The 18,296-nt window shown below is 39.2% G+C and overlaps 2 protein-coding genes across 3 annotated transcripts in view; one reads left to right on the plus strand and one right to left on the minus strand.

The window, feature by feature from the left end:
- LOC135119515 (uncharacterized) overlaps window positions 1-18,296 on the minus strand; it is an 87,686-nt gene that overhangs the window by 56,190 nt on the left and 13,200 nt on the right. The window lies entirely within an intron of this gene.
- LOC135119498 (uncharacterized) lies at window positions 4,124-6,037 on the plus strand. Of its 2 annotated transcripts, none has more exons than XM_064043914.1 (3): window positions 4,124-4,589; window positions 4,675-4,784; window positions 5,497-6,037. In XM_064043914.1, exons 1-3 carry the CDS (start codon window positions 4,346-4,348, stop codon window positions 5,995-5,997), a joined length of 855 nt encoding a protein of 284 aa, XP_063899984.1. In that variant the 5' UTR covers window positions 4,124-4,345; the 3' UTR covers window positions 5,998-6,037. The 2 variants fall into 2 exon arrangements, with proteins under 2 accessions (XP_063899984.1, XP_063899979.1); XM_064043909.1 differs by having other exon boundaries at window positions 4,675-4,775; window positions 5,452-6,037.

Consider the following 18,296-nt stretch of genomic DNA (forward strand, 5'->3'; position numbering starts at 1 on the left):
GGGTCCTTGGCTTTGTAATTTTGAACATCTTTTTAAATAAACAAGTCAAAAGTGCCGTTATTTGAACTCGACCTTTATTGAATATCGTTGTCGAGCAAGGTAAAGCTTTGGTTTTTATCAAATCCACAGGACTTTTCCTTCAATAACGAAAAAAGATTTTCTAACCTCAAAACCACGTACATAAGCAATTGACGAACACTTGATCTCGGTTCATTTGTAGCCTTTCAAATCCTTGTCTCCTGGATTTTTTTCTATTCAGCCACATTAAAAATACCGTATTCCAGAATCACACTAATGACATTAATGAACTACAAAATGCTAATACTAAAGTTTGTCAGGCTATATTATCTCAGTGTTTCATTAACGTGTTTGAAAATATGAAAAGATTTCGAATTAGTTAATTGCAACATGAGGGGGACATTTTGAACACTTTTTCTAAATTTAAATAAAGTGTATTGCGAAAATTTTCCAAAAATAAATTTTATTTCGAATTTTCAGGCCACCAATCAACATCCAAATAAGCAAAATGTGTAAAATAACAATATGATGTTAGTAAAGACAAACCGTATACCTTTCTAAAGGGCTCATTGATTAAGGATCATCTGAATCACCCGATACTAGACCACAAACCTAAGCTTCTTATTTATTGTGTTCTAGAATAAATTAGGATCTTGCATTTTTTATTATCACTATTATTGTTATATTAGATCCACCACTGACCTGAACATGATCAGAATTCAGACAAGACTTTCATCAGTACGGGTACTGTGACCAATTGATAAAAACTGATATAAAATAAAACAACTTTCAACGACCTAGAATTAAGTACAACATTCAGATTCGTCTACTTTATTCTCCAATCTCGCCCCATTCCCATGAGCCTAGCGGGATTACCGATCATCTATGCGCCCATCATCTGAAAAGTACCCTAGTGTCCCTATATAGATAGAGTACCGCGATTGCGTGATTGGGCTAGAGCGGAAAAATCGTACCGAAGTGGTCTGGTGGGACACCTGCATTCAAAGGAAGTTGTCGAGGACTTCGTTCCCAAAATGTTCCAGCCGGTGCGCACCGCAGTGACAAGTCGCCACACCCATCAAGTCGGGCGGGCCAGGGAGATTCGCCAGAGGTTCGACCTTCAGCCGACGCAGAGCATTCCTTCCCAGCTGGTGGAGTGAGGCCCGTGATGGCCAGCGATAACACGACGTAATAGATGTCAAGGTCCAGTTGCATCATCCCGTAGATGAAGAAACCGATGTGCGCGGCATCATCTTCGAAGACAAACGCGATCAAAGTCGTTTCAGAGCCCCAAGTCGACCGGGGATAATCGAAACAGGACTAAGATCCCGGTGGAAGAAACAGCGTCGAACGGACAACTGCGAGACGTTTGCCTCGAGGGGAAGTGTAGGAATGTCATCTCCATTTGAGGATACGAGTCTCGGTTGTCTAGACTCTAGAACATTGTGTGGAGAGCCACGGCGCATCTGAGAGACGCCATGTTAGACAAGCAGACAAATTGGTATTGACGTCAGCACCATGTTGTCCGTTGGTCTTTTACTAATATTTTGTGATGTATGCGGTTGTTGTTAATATATACTTTGATTTCGTTTATGTTTCCCTTGATTGTATGAACAACCTAAACTACTCTGATCTACTCTAACTAACTAGGAGAAACTTAGAAACAGCATGATATATTCTTAATAAAACAGCTTTTTGACTTTTGACAATATTATTGACACGTTTAAATATAAAAATTTCAAGTTCTCAACTAAGTTACTGGGTACTACACTGACCTTGAAAACAGCATTGCCTTCATAACATCCATAATTGTAGACATTTGGAAATTCGATTTTGTTATGTTAATGTTAAGTTGTTTGTGTTAGGAATAGTAACGTCAATAGGAATGGCTTCGTTGAAGTATTTCTTTATAAGGATGATGTCTGCATCTGTTGGTTGTAATATTAATTCTCAATTAGGTTGTACAATCCAAAGATAACGCGATTCGGAGTTTTCAAGCAATAGGGGTAGGAATGAAAGTGTAATAAGATGTCTTATCTTGAATTTAGTTCAGAATTTTTAGTAATTCTTCCTGAATAATCTCGTATATGTTGTCCTGTCTAACTTTGTGGTCAGTTACAAGACACTACAGGATGAAATAATTATTATATATTAAACCGTTTCGGGTTTTTCTTTACAAAGTCGAAAACAGTGATTTCTTAGGCTTGCATCTTTAGTGATATCTTTTCTGTAATTAAGTAAGTCGAAGACATTTTCTTGTTAATATGATTTTCACGTAAATCTTGTACGTGTAGTGGTCTTTGTTATGAGGTTTTCTAATGTTTATGACGTGTGCAGTTTTTCAATATTAGATATATTTAAGGGTGTGTGGTATAAGTTTGCTCTTGTCATAACATCTAAGACCTTTCTCCTCTGATTATGGAGTACATGTGGTTTTAGGACGACCTCGAGCATGGATCTGGATTTCAACAGGGAGCAAGCTGTATGGTTGACGAAATTTTGTGTTCAGTCGATCTTTGTATTCGCCAAAAACAAGTACCTACATACAGAGATTTCTTAGTAACCTAGATACGGCTATGAGCAGCAAAGTGTGGAACAACATGTATGAAAATAGTGTCGACATACTTTCAGTTCTCTGTCTTTCTCTTACTCGTTGTAGTGTGCACTACATACTAGTGTTATCTTCGTCTACTTCTAGCGACTGTTAACATTGGTTGATAATTTGGCGCACTGATTTAAAATGGTATAAAAGAGAATAATAACTCGAGTTTTTTAACAAGTGGTAAACGAAAAGTTTCTAAGCAATGTTAAGATTAAAATATTACACGGACAAGATCGTTGGAATAAATTTGACTGTCGACTTCACTTTTTTCGTACTTTTTCTTTATCATTCACACCGGCGAAACTCTTGAAAAATGACATAATACAATTTTCTTATAGTCAAAAGTTTTTGTTGCCACGAACGTTTCTAACATAAATAGAAAATAGAGAATCGTATTGTATTTATTTGCATGCACAATGTTGAGAGCTTAAAACGAAAAAGAAAAAAGACGTACAGCTGTGGTATAAATTTATTAACATTATTATTAAATATTGGTGATTTAATGTAATCTTAGTTACCCATTATTAAATAAAATGTATTTTACTAATTTACTTCTTATTTTCGCCTGTTTTGAAGCAAAATTTACCAGTTTTGCTTCGTGTTGCAAGCGGACTTTTAAATTAATAATTTTAAATTTGCGCTCTTGCCTTCATCACTTGTATTTTGTGATTATCTAGTAATCCCTGAGAAATGCACTGATTGTTCATGTCGGGATTATTAAAAATCTTTGTAATATTTTTGCGAAACAAAAGAATTATTAGATCTTTCTTTGCATACAACACACACTCTGTAACCCATTTTTAGAAATTCTATGCAATTTAAACTTATAACCGTGATATAAATCTTATAACCTAAGAAATCTCTTAGAACAAACTAACAAACACACAAACACCGGAGATTGTATGAATTAAGAACCGACTTGCGCTAGCAGAGTTTAAGGGTTTACTGCGCAAAATCGTAAATTGCTAGGTTTAAACAAAGACCTACAAAATCATACTCCTGCGTTCCCATGCTGTAAAAGAAGATGGAAAGCAAAACGCATAGTGTACATGTTGGCCAAGAACGTATGTTCGCTTTTGCATAGGATCACCGTATCTAGGTTATTAAGAAATCTCTGCCTACATATTAACATACATATCTATTATCTGCAAAGAGTTTGAAACATAGGTTCTTGCAAATTTTGACAATCTTTTAGCTCCTTAGTTGAATTTCGCTGATATGTACATCCGCCAAGAGATGTTGTAGAATGGAATTATTAAAGGACGGTAAGGTAAAAGGGCAATAAAAAGCCGCAGGAGCTATGACCGAACATATATTGACTTACATACTATACATAACTATAACCATCTTAACCGTACGGAAGTCGCAAGCAGAGAGAAAGTACGACCCGCTACCCGGTACCACAGCGACCTGCGGTTCGCACATGCGCCAGAAGAAGGCGCGAACCATCGTCTTCTTCAACATTTCCCCTCGATGCCTGGGTCGCGTTCCTCACTGTTAAGCCCGGTATACACTTGAGCGCACATGCAGCGAGAACGCATGAGACGTGCGTGCGTTCTCTAGTGTGGACGGGCTTCTCGCCTTTTCTCGACACATGTTTTTTGTTTCACGAGACACTGCGAGCGCACATGTAGCGAGCCAAAACGTGTCGGTCTTTTGACATTTCTCAAAGGACTCAACGCATGCATGTGTTCTCAGTTTGGACGGTGACAGTGCGAATGCAACATGTGCGAAGAGTGGAGCCATGAAAAATGTTTAGAATTGGTGGATATTTACGAAAAATATCCGCTATTGTGGAACGCGAAACATCCACAATATTTTTCCAAAAAGAAAAAACATGACGCTTGGGTGGAAATTGCGACAAAATTGGATATGGAGTTGCAAGAGGTGAAAAGCAAAATGAATAGTTTGCTGGGTTCCTTCAGAAGCCAGAAAAGCAAAGGAAAAAAAACAGTAGGCAGTGGAAAAGGTAAGTGTACAATAAAATGTTATTATTTCACAAATTTTATTAACTTCAGTATCTAATTAAAATATCTTAATGACTTCATTTGCAGGACGCCAGGAAGTATATGTGTCGAAATGGTTTGCTTTCCAGAGAATGATGTTTTTACTTGACAAAGATGAAAGTCGGCCCACTGTCGACACTGAAACTCTGGTAAGTATAGTGAAAAATGAATTCAACTTAAGCGTAGTTGTTTTGCCAAGGTAGACGTCCAGTAGTAGAAAAGTATTCTGTAAATTCGTGTCGAACTGCCTTTGCATTTTCTGCTGATCTACGGGGAAGATTCCTGAGAGATAATAGAGATGTAGTTTGTTCGTTTAACGTTGTTCTCCAGGTACCAGGGACAAAATTTCCTGTTGTGTCATCAGAATCGAATGTTCCAGGTGGACTATAAAGATTTCTTGACAATGGCGATTTTCGTAAAAAGTTATGCAGGTACACCACTGCTAACACAATAATTTCTGCTTTTTCTGGTTGTAGTAGCATTGGTTTTCTTAACACTCGGAAAACTGAAGACGCAATCCCGAAAACATTTTCAACGACTCTTCGTGCTCTACTAAGTCGATAATTGAAAATTCTTTCTGGTGAACCCTTGCTGAACCATAGCGCCAATACAATGTGGAAAATTCCACATTTCTTCATATTGCTTTGCTATAACCTCCCACTCATTAGCCGTTGATGGCATCTAAAAAAAAAAAAAGAACAAATCACACTAGATCAGTTTAATAATTTTTTATAAAGTAGATATAGTTAAAATTCTAACCGAAAATATCGATAAACAAAACGGCAATAAAAATTATGTTGGGAATTATATCATGGTGATTTGTAGGATGAAGTTGACGACTCGCAGAATGAAGCCGGTACGTCTCAAGAGGACTATGGAGAGGATACACTAACTGAACCATCAGAAAATGTTCCAGAAGATGTGCCTGTTCTTTCCACGGAAAATGTGAAGTCTCCACATGGAAGACCACCTAAGCCTAAAAGAATGAAACACGATAAAGGCGACACGCAGCTGAACGAGGCATTGCAACTGCTGAAAGATACTCATAATCGGTACACTATGTCGCAATCGCAGTTACCAGCAGATAGGTTTAATATTTTTTCTCAACACGTAGCAGCGAAGTTGAGAACATATACCCCCAGAACGCAGGTGTATGTAGAACATGCAATTAATAATATCCTATTTGAAGCCGATATAGGATACTACGATATTCCGACGACCAATCCTTTGTTAGCTACTGGTACTCGCCCCAGCTCTTCGACTAGCAGTGACCCACTACTGTCACCGCAATCGCAATATGTGTCTGATAACTGTGTGCTTAGTCCGCAGTCATCACATAATACGGTTGCCGATGGAAATTTGTATCACTAATATAGTTAGTTTTACACAATTAAATATTTTATTAAAGAAATTACTATAGTTTCATTATCTAATATATATATACATACCTTAACGTAATTCTGTAGGGCCTCGATTAAAACACGACACACTTCTGGCACTATCATTGAAATTAACTGTTTTGATACTTTAAAAAGATATTGTAGGCTCGTGTAGGAATCTCCAGTCGCAAGAAAACGGAGCGTTATAGCAAGACGCTCTTTGACTGGAACCGAATTTCTCAAGAATGTATTTTTCTTTTCAATCTTTGGACCAATCAAATTCAGTAGCACCTCAAAATCCGCAGACGACATGCGAACAAAATTCTTAAAATGTCCTGTATCTTCTTCTATCAGCATGGACTGTAGAATATTAGAATCACTTTTTCTACTACTATATAGCGGTGTAATCCACCATCGTCTATTTTTCTTCTTTTTCTTGTTTAATGCAAGTTTATACATAATGATGAAAGCTGCCCCCGCAATGACCACTTCATCTGCCATCTTTACTGCGAATGTGGTGGTTACTGTGTGGTCGTACGGGCTGAGCTCTGCCGAGAACGCACGCATGTGTTTAAATAAAAATACCAAAATGGACACAGTACCTGAGAACGCACGCATATTCATGCGTTCTCACTGCATGTGCGCTCAAGTGTGTACCGGGCTTTAGGAAACATAGATGGAGCGCGTGTTCGGCGGTAGTCTGAGCGACTGCGCCAGCGATGACGTAGCCATGACGAAGACGAACGTCACAATAATGGCTGGTCGGTTGTCCGCGCGCATGTACATAAGTTCACCGTAATGTATATTTACTTGTGTTTGTATAATAAATGTGTTAACTGTTGTTGGTGTTTTCGTTCCACGTGCCTCATATAACTAACAGGTTATGGGCCCAGAGGAACCACGTGAGCGAATTAAAAAACACGTGCGGAAATGTCGGTCCGCGAAACGGTGAACCGGAAGCTGTGCGCGTCGGCCATTGAGGACTAACACGTGGTGTTAAGTCGAATACTCAAATTGCATGTGCCGTGTTAACGTAGCGCGAGTATTTGCTGGTTCTTTTCTCTATTCTCGAAATTATCTGTGCGGTGAATAAACAAAATGGCATCAGGTGCGGTCAGAATCGAAGCTTTGGGGAAGGACAACTTCGACACGTGGAAGTTGCAGATGGAAGCGGTACTGATTAAAGGGGACGCCTGGAATTACGTCAATGGGCAGACGCCGAAGCCGAAGTTATTGGCGGATAAGTCGAATGTTGCAGCCGTCACAGACTGGGAGAAGAACGATGCTAAGGCAAGGTCAGACGTTATTTTATCTATTAGTCCGCCGGAGTTAAAGCAGATAAAAAACTGCGGTACGTCTAGGGAGATATGGCTACGACTGGAGGACATATATCAATCCAAGGGACCAGCCAGGAAAGCCACTCTCTTGAAAAATTTAATTTTGTGTAAGATGCCTGAAAACGGCGACGTGCGCGAGCATTTGCGGGAATTTTTTGATACAGTGGACAAGCTTGGCGATGTGGAGATCGCAATAAATCCAGATCTTTTAGCAATTCTATTGTTATACAACTTGCCCGCGAATTTCGAAATGTTCCGATGCGCGATTGAATCGCGGCATGAACTCCCCACCCCCAAAATTCTGCGTATTAAAATTATAGAAGAGAGTGACGCGCGCAAGAACAGCATGCGCGGCAGCAATGGTCGACAGAACTCCTCTGACGCAATGATGGCAAAAAACCAGCGGCGGTGAAACAAGGGCAGAGTAGATGGGGCAGCACGAATGGCGCAAAACAGGGAGACCGGAAAGAGATTCGCTGCTTTAAGTGTAAGAAGAAGGGTCATAAAGCGGCGGAATGTTGGAGCCACAACAAAAATGACAGGACGAAATTCGCAAATATCTGTCTAAACGCTTCGAAGGACAAGTTAACCTTTCCCGCCGACGCTAGATGGTGCCTGGACAGTGGCGCGACGGCGCACTTGTGTTGTGACGTGCGAAGTTTCGAAAAACTTAACGAACGTAATCGCGGAACTTTAAATCTCGCTAACAACTCTACAACGGAGATTTCTGGCGAAGGATTAGTGCGGTTCAAATCAAATGTGCGCGGCAAAGAGACTATGGTGACACTTGACGAGACATTATTCCTGCCTGATCTGCGGACGAATCTTCTTTCGGTGAGCAGAATCGCGGATCGGGGCTTCAGCATGAATTTTCGGAAAAACGAGGCAACAATTGCGGACTCAAAAGGTAAAATACACCTTGTTGCCAAAAGGGTCGGGGATTTATACTTTGTAAGCGAGGACGAGCACGACGCTCGCGTAGCATTCTCGAAACCGATCGACAGCGATGACGTCATATCGCTTGAGCTGTTGCATAAGCGATCGGGACACGCGAACGCGAAGGATTTGTTGAGTGCCGTTTCGCGAAATGTCGAACGCGGAGTTCGCTTAAAACCTAACAGTGGCAACTTCGAATGCGTGACATGTCTTCAGGGGAAGATGATAAGGACCCCGTTTCTCAAAAAGTCGAATCGGAACACAGAGGTGTTGGATATGGTACACACTGATCTTTGCGGGCCCATGCGAACCGAATCTCTAGGCAAGGCCAGGTACTTTATCGAGTTCATCGATGACAAGTCGAGATGGACAGAAGTTCGCTTCCTAAGATACAAAAGCGATGCACTTCAAGCGACTAAGGATTTCATCACGCTGATGGAAAATCAAAAGGGCAGGATAGTTAAGTGCCTTCAGTCGGATAACGGAGGCGAATATACGGGCGGCGAATTCGATGCTTACCTTAAGTCCAAAGACATCACCAGAAGGTTGACCGTTACTTACAACCCGGAACAGAATGGAGTTGCGGAGAGGAAGAACCGGACACTGTTGGAAACGGCAAGATGTCTTCTCTTGGATGCCAGGTTGCCTGACTCATTCTGGGCAGAGGCGGTTAACACCGCGAACTATGTTAGAAACAGGCTGCCGACGAAAAGTCTAGATAACAAAACCCCATTCGAAGTGTGGACCGGTAAGGTGCCGAACATCTCGAACTTTAGGGTATTTGGGTCAAAAGTCTATTACCTGAATCGCGAACCGGATAACGGAAAATTTTCTCCCCGAGGAGAAGAGGGGATTTTTCTCGGATACGACGACTCTCACAAGGGGTATCGCATTTGGTCTCTTAAGAAACAGAAAGTCATCATCAGCAGAGACGTGAAGTTTTTAGAAGATTCTTCGAACGAACCCCGCGAAATTGAAATCGATAGATGTTGCGAGGAAGTGAACGACACGAAGAAATTTGTCGACATCAGATTTCCTGCTCGCGAGAAGCGAGAGATTCCTGAAGAAGTCGACGAGAATTTAGGCGCAGATCCCATACTAGAAAACCCACCTCAGAATGATGCGGAAATCGAGGAAGTGACGTGAGACGAACCAATTCCGATCGACGACGACGGCGACGAACTACCTCAGGTGCAGCCCCAGACATAACGAGGACCCGGTCGCCCTAAGATCATCAGAACTGGAGAGAGGGGACGACCCAGGAGGGAATTCAATCAAGTGCGCGAGGCCCTAAGAGACAACGTGTTGAAATTGGACTACGTGTGTACTGAAGAACAAGTGGCGGATTTCCTGACCAAAGGACTGTCGAGAGCGAAACATGTCGAGTGCGTGCGGGCTAGCGGTTTGAGTGTCCTAGGCTAGAGGACTAAAGTGCGGTTACTCGCGACCCTTCAACACGAAGGGAAGTGTTAGGAAACATAGATGGAGATCGTGTTCGGCGGTAGTCTGCGCGACTGCGCCAGCGATAACGTAGCCATGACGAAGACGAACGTCACACTAATGGCTGGTCGGTTGTCCGCGCGCGTGTACATAAGTTCACCGTAATGTATATTTACTTGTGTTTGTACAGGGTCATTATAAAATATTGTAGTCGAAGAAGGCCATGATTTTGGTGACATTTTGTGCCGCCTTTTTCAGTTTTGTGGAAAGGATTACACTAATATTGGAATTTTTATTTTTAGCGCCACATTAGTTGACATTAGCGGCTGCACTGTTTCAACGCTTCATCAAATTCTGTCAGATGTCAATAATTTTTTCGTTTGTACTGGTACGTTTTCCCTCACTTTGTGCGTTAATTGCCTTGTCTTGTTTTCATTTTTGCTGTCTTCCCCTTTGTTAGAACTTTAATAAGTGTCTCAAAAAACAGTTTTTATCAAAACTAGAGATCATTGTGGAATAATCTCAGGTAATGAACAGAGAGGAATAACTATGGTCAGTGTTACAAATGATTTTTTTAGTCCTTTGGCGCAATCATCATGCCTATTACCGTAATGGGGTGTTAAATGAGGATGGGGATGGAGTGTACTCTGTGGAGGCGTCTAAAAACGAGTATCTAGTGAAATGTTCTGTTGTCATTGATGAAGAATCTTTGAAGACGCTATATGGCGAATTATGGCCAGATTTAACGACACTGGTAGCATTTCTAAGTGAAAACCGACGGGGAGACCTCAAGTTAGTGAAGACGTTGTTGAAGATTTAAGGATGAGAATGGAACAAAGTCCGAATAAAGCTTTGTCAAAAATCTTTACTGTCCGGAGTACCATACAGCCCATGTCAGAAAATCGTAAAAGAGAAGTTACATATGCATCCATACAAGATTTTGTTGGTTCAGGAGCTGCAACCAGCTGATTTTCCTTGCCGCGTTGGGTAGTGTAGTTGGTTTCAAGCTGATATGGACGATGACGGGATTCTCGATTTGTCGTTCTTTTCTGATGAAGCCTGGTTTCATCTGTTAGGCTATTATGTCAACTGACAGAACTTCAGAATTTGGTGTATAGAAAATACTCACGCTTTTGAAGAAACACCATCACACGCAATGAAGGTTGGTGTGTGGTTAGCAGACGACGATTCATAGGCCTGATACTTTTTCAAGTAAATGAATGTGATCAATAAACAAAATTAGATGTAGAAAGTGTATGTAGGTACTGCAATAAAGTTTTTTATTTTCAGTAACTTTCATTTTTCTTTCGGTGTTAGTTGCATTCTCTTAATTTAAAACTTACTTCAACTTACTGTTTAGTAATAATTGTAATTTTACTATTAGGAAAGTTAAAAATCTTTATTAAACATTCTGTTGTTTCAAGAGATCTCATAATCAGCTACAGAACTCTTAACACTATGCTCCTGAAATTTTATTGGTTTTTTCATCTTTTTTCTTATAGAAATTTTGAAAAATCTTGATATTAGGATGGCCATGTGGGCGTGTTTTGGGTAGAACCTCTTTGACATTCCTGTTATGCAGATCTGGCATGTTTCAGATATCTAGAAACTGCAAAGCTGAAGGTAATGTTTGGACATAGCAATTTTCACCTATTGTAGGGATGAAGATCAAGGATTTCAGTTGTGTTTTTTCAAGAGAAAAGCACCGGTCACAAACCATGTCTGCACCAATATTTTGACGATTCCTTACAATTTACAAACAGAACTTTCGCGGGATCACAACTTTGGCAAAATTATTTACTGCAAAAACTCATTAGGTACTCATAGTGTTCGTTAACTGTGATAAGACTTGCTCTGCCATTGTCCATTACGTGATTTTTCACAATTTTTACCTTCAGGGTACCTATAAAAATGTAATTTTTTAAATAATTACCGTGTTCATTGGTTTCGACAAACTTAACCTCACTTTTTGGATTTCATTATTTGAAAAATTATTGCTTCTTTGCAAAACAGACCAGATGATTTATTCTGTTCAACTCCAATCGACTTTCCAAGGTGTAATTCATGACAAAGCCCTTAAACGTTTTTCTCACAATTTACAATTTTTGAAACTGAAATGTATTGCAGTGGCGTTCACAAATGCTCGATAACACTGCAACCCTTAATGCTAATTGTCTATTTAAAATGAAATTAAACCGCGAACCGGGCATTTCAATTTTTGACACATCTGACAGATTTGTTTGGACGTTCGTGACATTTCAAAACAGTTCAAATCATTTTGGTGATTAGCGGCACGAGAAAAATTTCATTTGTTTTTCATAGGTGAGTTGACTACAATATTTTATAATGACCCTGTATAATAAATGTGTCAACTGTTGTTGGTGTTTTCGTTCCACGTGCCTCATATAACTAACACTCACGGGTGGCTCGTTCGAGCTCCTACTCTGTGGCGATGATTCCCGAGGTCTCCAAACACCACGAGTGCTTCGACTTGGACAGCCCCTTCATCAAAAAACCGGCAATCTGGTTCTCCGTCGCCACGTAATCCTACACTTATTCCACTGATTCCTCTAGGCGAAATTGGTGTTGCCGCAGTCGGGGTTCGGGCACTTCCAGTCGCCCTCGAGGCTTTCTTGGTCCCTGAGCCGACTTGGGGCTCTAACTGGACGACCACCATCGTCATCCCCTGGATCTCTTCCACGTCCAACTTCGCGTCCTCTGCCGCCCTAATGTCCGCGTCGACGTCGCCTTCATCGGGGATCGTTAAATGCCCCGCATCGCCGTCTCCTAAGTCGAAAACGTCGATGACGTCCTCGATGATCAAGAACGACGAGTGATCATCGAGGACGTCACTCTTGCCTGGAGTGGCTTGATGTCGGCCGGCGCACATGGGAACATCGTCGACTGGGAGTTGGCGCTTCGTTTCCCCCAGGAACCTCACGTCTCGACATATGAGGACCTTCTGCTTCTCTGACGACCAAACACGGTTCGCTTTCGATTCGCTGGCGTAACCCAGGAAGATACCCTCTTGACCTCGAAGTTCCAGCTTCCTTTTTCCAAGCTTTCTCTCCAGGTAAAATACCTTGCTGTCGAATACCCTCAGGGGGAGATGCTCGGTACCTTGGCGGTCCACGCCTCGTACGGCATTCGGCCGCCCAAATTCGCCGTGGGTAATCAATTCCTCAGGTAGTTCGCGGTGTTCACCACCTAGGCCCAGAACGTGTCCGGTAATCCCAACTCAGCTAGAAGACATCGAACGGTGTCCACGAAGGTGCGATTCTTTCTCTTTGTCGTGCCGTTTTGCTCTGGGTTATACGGCACCGTTTGGTGGTTGGTGATTTTGATGCGGAGGCCCTCTGGCGTCCGTAATTCGTCGTCGATGGCGCATCAAAAAACTGGCAGGCTATACAGGAAAAAGATCGTCAAAAGGTCTGGGTTGATGCGCACGTCCATGTCGCTTAATTTCGAAGAAATTAGCCAGGTGTTCACGCACGTTGTTGCATTCCGCTATTTTGTGCAGTGTCAAGACTTTCAGCAATGTCGCGTTCCTTGTCGGTTCTTTGGATTGGTAAATTTCTTCCAATCGCATCCACATTTCTTGCGATGTCTCGCAATGTTTCACTTGCTTCAGCTTGGTCGGGCTGATCGGCAGGATGATCTCTGATCTTGCTTTAAGATCATTTCTGACCCACGTGTTCGAGCTTTCCGTCTCCGTTTCGGGTTTTTTGCACTTTCCGCAGACGTACTCCCACAGGTCGCTTTTGATGAGCACCTCCTGCATCTCAACAATTCATTATTATTATTAAGTGCGTAGAGAAAATTAATCCACCATTTTCGAAACATCCGGTATAGCAAGTGACTTTTTCTCTTTGTTGTTTTGTCATTAATTCTATATAGAAGCCGTAGTTGCAGCAGTTATTACTTAATATTATTATTAATAATGTTGTTATTTATATTTAGACTCACCACTGACCCGGAAATGACCGGCATTTGGGAAAAACGGGTACTATAAGACTAAGTAATGATATGCATTGATTGATTGATCACTGAATTTCAGATGATTTCAAACAAGTCCACACCTTATCAACTGTAGATGTAATTTTGTTTTAAATACGTTCAACATTATTAATATTACATATAGGTTGCAAGCGGATCCCTAGATGGCCTTTTGAAATTTAAATTTTCCAAACAAAATCTATATTTTAGATGTCAAAGATGGCACATTTTTATTTATTAATGGGAATTAGGTAACTATTTAAATCTTCGCTAAGGACTTTGTGATTTCTAGTAGAAACGTTAAATATATTTTAAAATCATCTGCGCAACAAATAAAACCAATCGGTTTAAGAACAAATTCCTGTGAAACAGCAAATTTTTCAGCATTTAAGTATAAGTTTCTTTTACGTCACCAACTCTGACGTAAAAGAAACTTATAGTTTCCACAATCAATTTTGTATCGTATTTAAAAACAGCTGCAGCAGAATTTTTTAACTAAAAGACCTAAAAATAAAAACTGAGACATTAAACGAGCGAGTGGTTTGACTAATTGGAGAGCATATTTTTTCTAGAAAGACTCAGAGACGTTGTTAGCGCTAGAAGTGTTATGTTCACAACGATTTAGTAGCTCATTAAACTATCGCTTCATTTATCTACAGTACCAAGATACGATGATACGTAACTTGGCAGTGGAGATCTAAGTAAATTCTGAGTGTTTTCACTGCTGCATGTATTTTCGAAAAATTCTGCTACTATTTCAGTCGATTCGAATCTAGATTTGGAATATTGACCGTCGCTATTTTTTACAGTGCGAATAGAAGCTTTCGAACATAGTTTGCCTTTAGTATATTTATATACAGCTCACCAGGGAATTTTAGAACTTTGCTTAGTGTATTTACAAAGATGGAGTCAACTGCAAATCATTTGTTTTCTTTGTCAGTTTATATTTTCTCCACAATTTCCTTTTATATTTATTTGATCTGCCATAGCTAAGTTTCCCGTAATCCAAGGTTTAATTCTAATCGTTTCCTTGTATCTAATGTTAGTAACCACATTATGTACTGCATTTTGAATACGTTCCACAAAGTTTGAACATGTGATCTAATATTATTTCGTAAAACTCTTTGACATTGTACATTTAAAATTTTAAAATACGAAATTAGAAGTAAAGTTTGCTAAACATACACTGGGTGTACATAAATTGCGGTTCATAAAGTGGACGAATCATCATATTAAGTAGCTTCTAACTACTTCGATGTGCTTCTAAATTTATGTTAACTCTGTTATTACATTTATTTCGTCCCGTATGCCCAAGTATTTATTCAGCGTACATAATTTGCGCATTATGTTCAAGGTGACTAATTTCAATAAAATCCTGTGAGACGTTAAAAAAGATTGTACATCGTGCTGTAAAACTTATTTTATTGCACGGCAGGGAATGTGTAAAGTGGAAGCGAGGTAAGAAAAAGGTAAATGGACGTTAATTTCTCTTAGGAAATTTAACGCAACGGTAATTACGTGCTTTTGTAGGTTTTGCTACCACAACCCATCACTTAACACACTTACCTAAAAATGTTTCTTGAAAAGTTTAACTAAAGAACAATTCATAATTAGCATTAACGCATCTAAATAAAGCACGCCGAGCTCGTAAAATTTGAAAGGACATTTATCAATTTAAAATGCGCTGTTTATAAAAAATATCCCGAGGCAAAATAAATTTCTCTACTGTCAGTGGTTTCAAGAGATTGTTTGTATGATGTATTATGAGATAAAATGCCAGAATATTTTTATAGGTTTTCCTTGTCCGTGATAAAAACAATAAAAACAATCGCTGTATTTTTTATGTCTTAATATTGCCTTTTGGTTCGAACTTTTCATCCACATGAAAAGTTGTAACATCTGCTGTTACGTTTCTACCTACAGCCAAATTCCATTTTTTTTGTCGGTTTTCTCGTACATGCAATAGAACGAACTTGTAGATTTTTTATTTTTACGATTATATCCAGTGACTTCACAATTTCACGCATCAACCTCGTGCCATAAATCTATTAAAAACATTGATTCTTTTCAGTTTCATTGGAACGAGGTGAGAAACTTATAAAAAATCAAGTCACGATTGCAGTTTCTACTCAAGTAGTCCCAAGTTTAAAATTTGAATTGGTAACAAACCAACCTTTTGTAATACATAATTTAAGCAGAACACTGGAATAAAAACAATTTCATATTCTTTTCGTCGAAATTGTGCAGTCGAAGTTCAGTTTCAAGAACTGTTATTACCATTCTACAATTACTTCTGCATTTTTCCAATAGTGTTATTAATACATTTAAGGACAGAAGTTTTCGTTTTATACACGAACTTTGAAGTCGTTGGGAGGTAAGCAGCTGCAAATAAAAAACTCTAAAATAAAGACAGGAAAATTTTCTTGTAAGGTAAATGTACGCAAAAATATTTTCTCAAAAGTTCATTTCATGCTTCACTGTAATTGCTGTATATTCTATTTTGTTTTATTTGTTACAGTTATTACACAATAATTTTTTATACATGATGTTCTGATGTAGCAGTCGATATGAACCAAAAATAAAACATTTGCTCTCTCGAAATTAATAATTTGTATTGATCTAGAGCTCGTAAAATTTGACGATTTTGTATTAAAACTTCCTTTTTTAATTTGCATCGCACAAAGCACACATAAAAATATTTTTCACCGGTTAATTGGAAAAGTTTTTAATTTCACTCCTACAACATCTGCAAAAATGTACTTGTGTTGGAGAGAAATGAACATGCACTGTAACTGTCAAATTCTAATTTTCATTCAAAGGTAGAACTTTTTACACGTGTACAAAAAATGCACCAGATATTTTGGCAGGATTCTAATAAATGTAGAAGACACAAAAATAATATGTGTCAAAAATACTATTTTGATTGCTTGCATCATTTCGTGATTTAGATGAATACATTGCTGTGGTAGCAATAGCTAGAATTTCAGTTCAAAAGTAGAGTACAAATTCTTTAGAGTATCATATTGTCTGAAAGTAGAGCAAATTAAGAAACAAGGATCTAATTTTCAGCTTGCTTTGAACATGAGGTATGAGGCACTGTTTAGATAAACAACATTAAGCAACGTCTGATACTCCTAGAAGTTTTGGAATACATATGTAAATAGTAAAAGCATGAGTGCAACTACTTAACTGCAAGAGTTTGACTGCTTTATCATAAAATATTAACACTGTGTTTGCAACACACTAAGTGCTCGTCTACACTAACTAAACTAACTAAATTTCCCCATAAAAGAAGGTGCTACCTGCAGCAGTACACATGCATATTCATGACAATCCAACAAATTACTGCATTCGTTTAACATAGTGAAATTAACTCATATGTTTACACTATTCTGTTTCTGTTACCAAAAACAGTCACCATGAATTCAGATATTCAGTCCTGAAAACGACGAAATTCCTTATTTAAAATATCTGCAGCGTCCTGAAATTTAAAAAATGTTTATCGTTTTAATAAACGCTGAAATCTGGAGCATTAATTTTAATTTATTTGATAACGGACGAGCAGTAAGCAAGGCTTAAATTTCAGGTTTAATTAATCTCCAGGAACTTGAAAGTGAAATTATTTGAATAAGTATCTCAATCGATTTTAGTGCGTCTGCAAAGAAAAACTTAAGCAGGTGCGCAGCAATTTTTCGTACGTGCCGGATTTAGGCGGTTAGAGATTTAAAAATTAAGAGGCCATTATTCATTATAATTAAGTAATGCGGCACCTCTGGAATTTTTAAAAGGCACACCGCGGTGTAAAATTTTCCTACATTTATTTCAATCTCTTTCTCCGAATAAAGAATAAACGAGAGTTTATATAAACTATGCCCTTGGGGGGGTTGTGACCTGTGATGCGAGAACTCGCAAACTTCCACCCAATGGGTAGACAGGGCCGTACTTAAAGAGAAACTCGCCATTTTGATATCCTAATCTAAAGTCGATAAAGTCGCATCAATAGGCAAAACTGATAAGGAAAGTTTTAAAAAATGTATTAGTTGCTTTGAACCACACCGGGGTGCACTCCATTCAGCATATAGCACAGTTAGGCATATCTAGAACGGAAAATATGCCTAAGAGGGCACAGCGGAAGGGTTGGCTTAGTGGACCTTTTTCTATCAACGTGTTTAAAAAACCCCTGAGAAATTAACAACCAGTGTGTACTCATGCGTTGTTAATATTAAAAGCTTGGGTAATTACAAGTTTTATTTAAAGCTGTTCTGAAAATTTACCCCTGGGAGAAATCCGAGTAATTTTCAAATTTTACTCCTTTTTTTACTGACTGACCACTTTCATGTTTCCTCCACGTTTCATGACTTCTAGAGTACGAAAAATAGGTCCCCCGTTTTCGCCTGTCTGTCTGTCTGTTTGTCTGTCTGCCTCTCTGCCCTCTGTCCGGATTTTCATTACTGGACCGATTGTTGTCAAATTTTACATGTGTACTAAGAATATCCCGTAGATGGTAAAATGCTAACCAAAATTTTCCTGATCATCCCCACCAACAATTGGATGACGTCATTTCAAAAATTTACAGTAGTAA

Source organism: Zophobas morio, unplaced genomic scaffold, assembly GCF_036711695.1.
Source record: "Zophobas morio isolate AGI-343-1 ecotype UQ-CSIRO unplaced genomic scaffold, CSIRO_AGI_Zmor_V1 ptg000005l, whole genome shotgun sequence".
Taxonomy (NCBI): Eukaryota; Metazoa; Arthropoda; class Insecta; order Coleoptera; family Tenebrionidae; genus Zophobas; species Zophobas morio.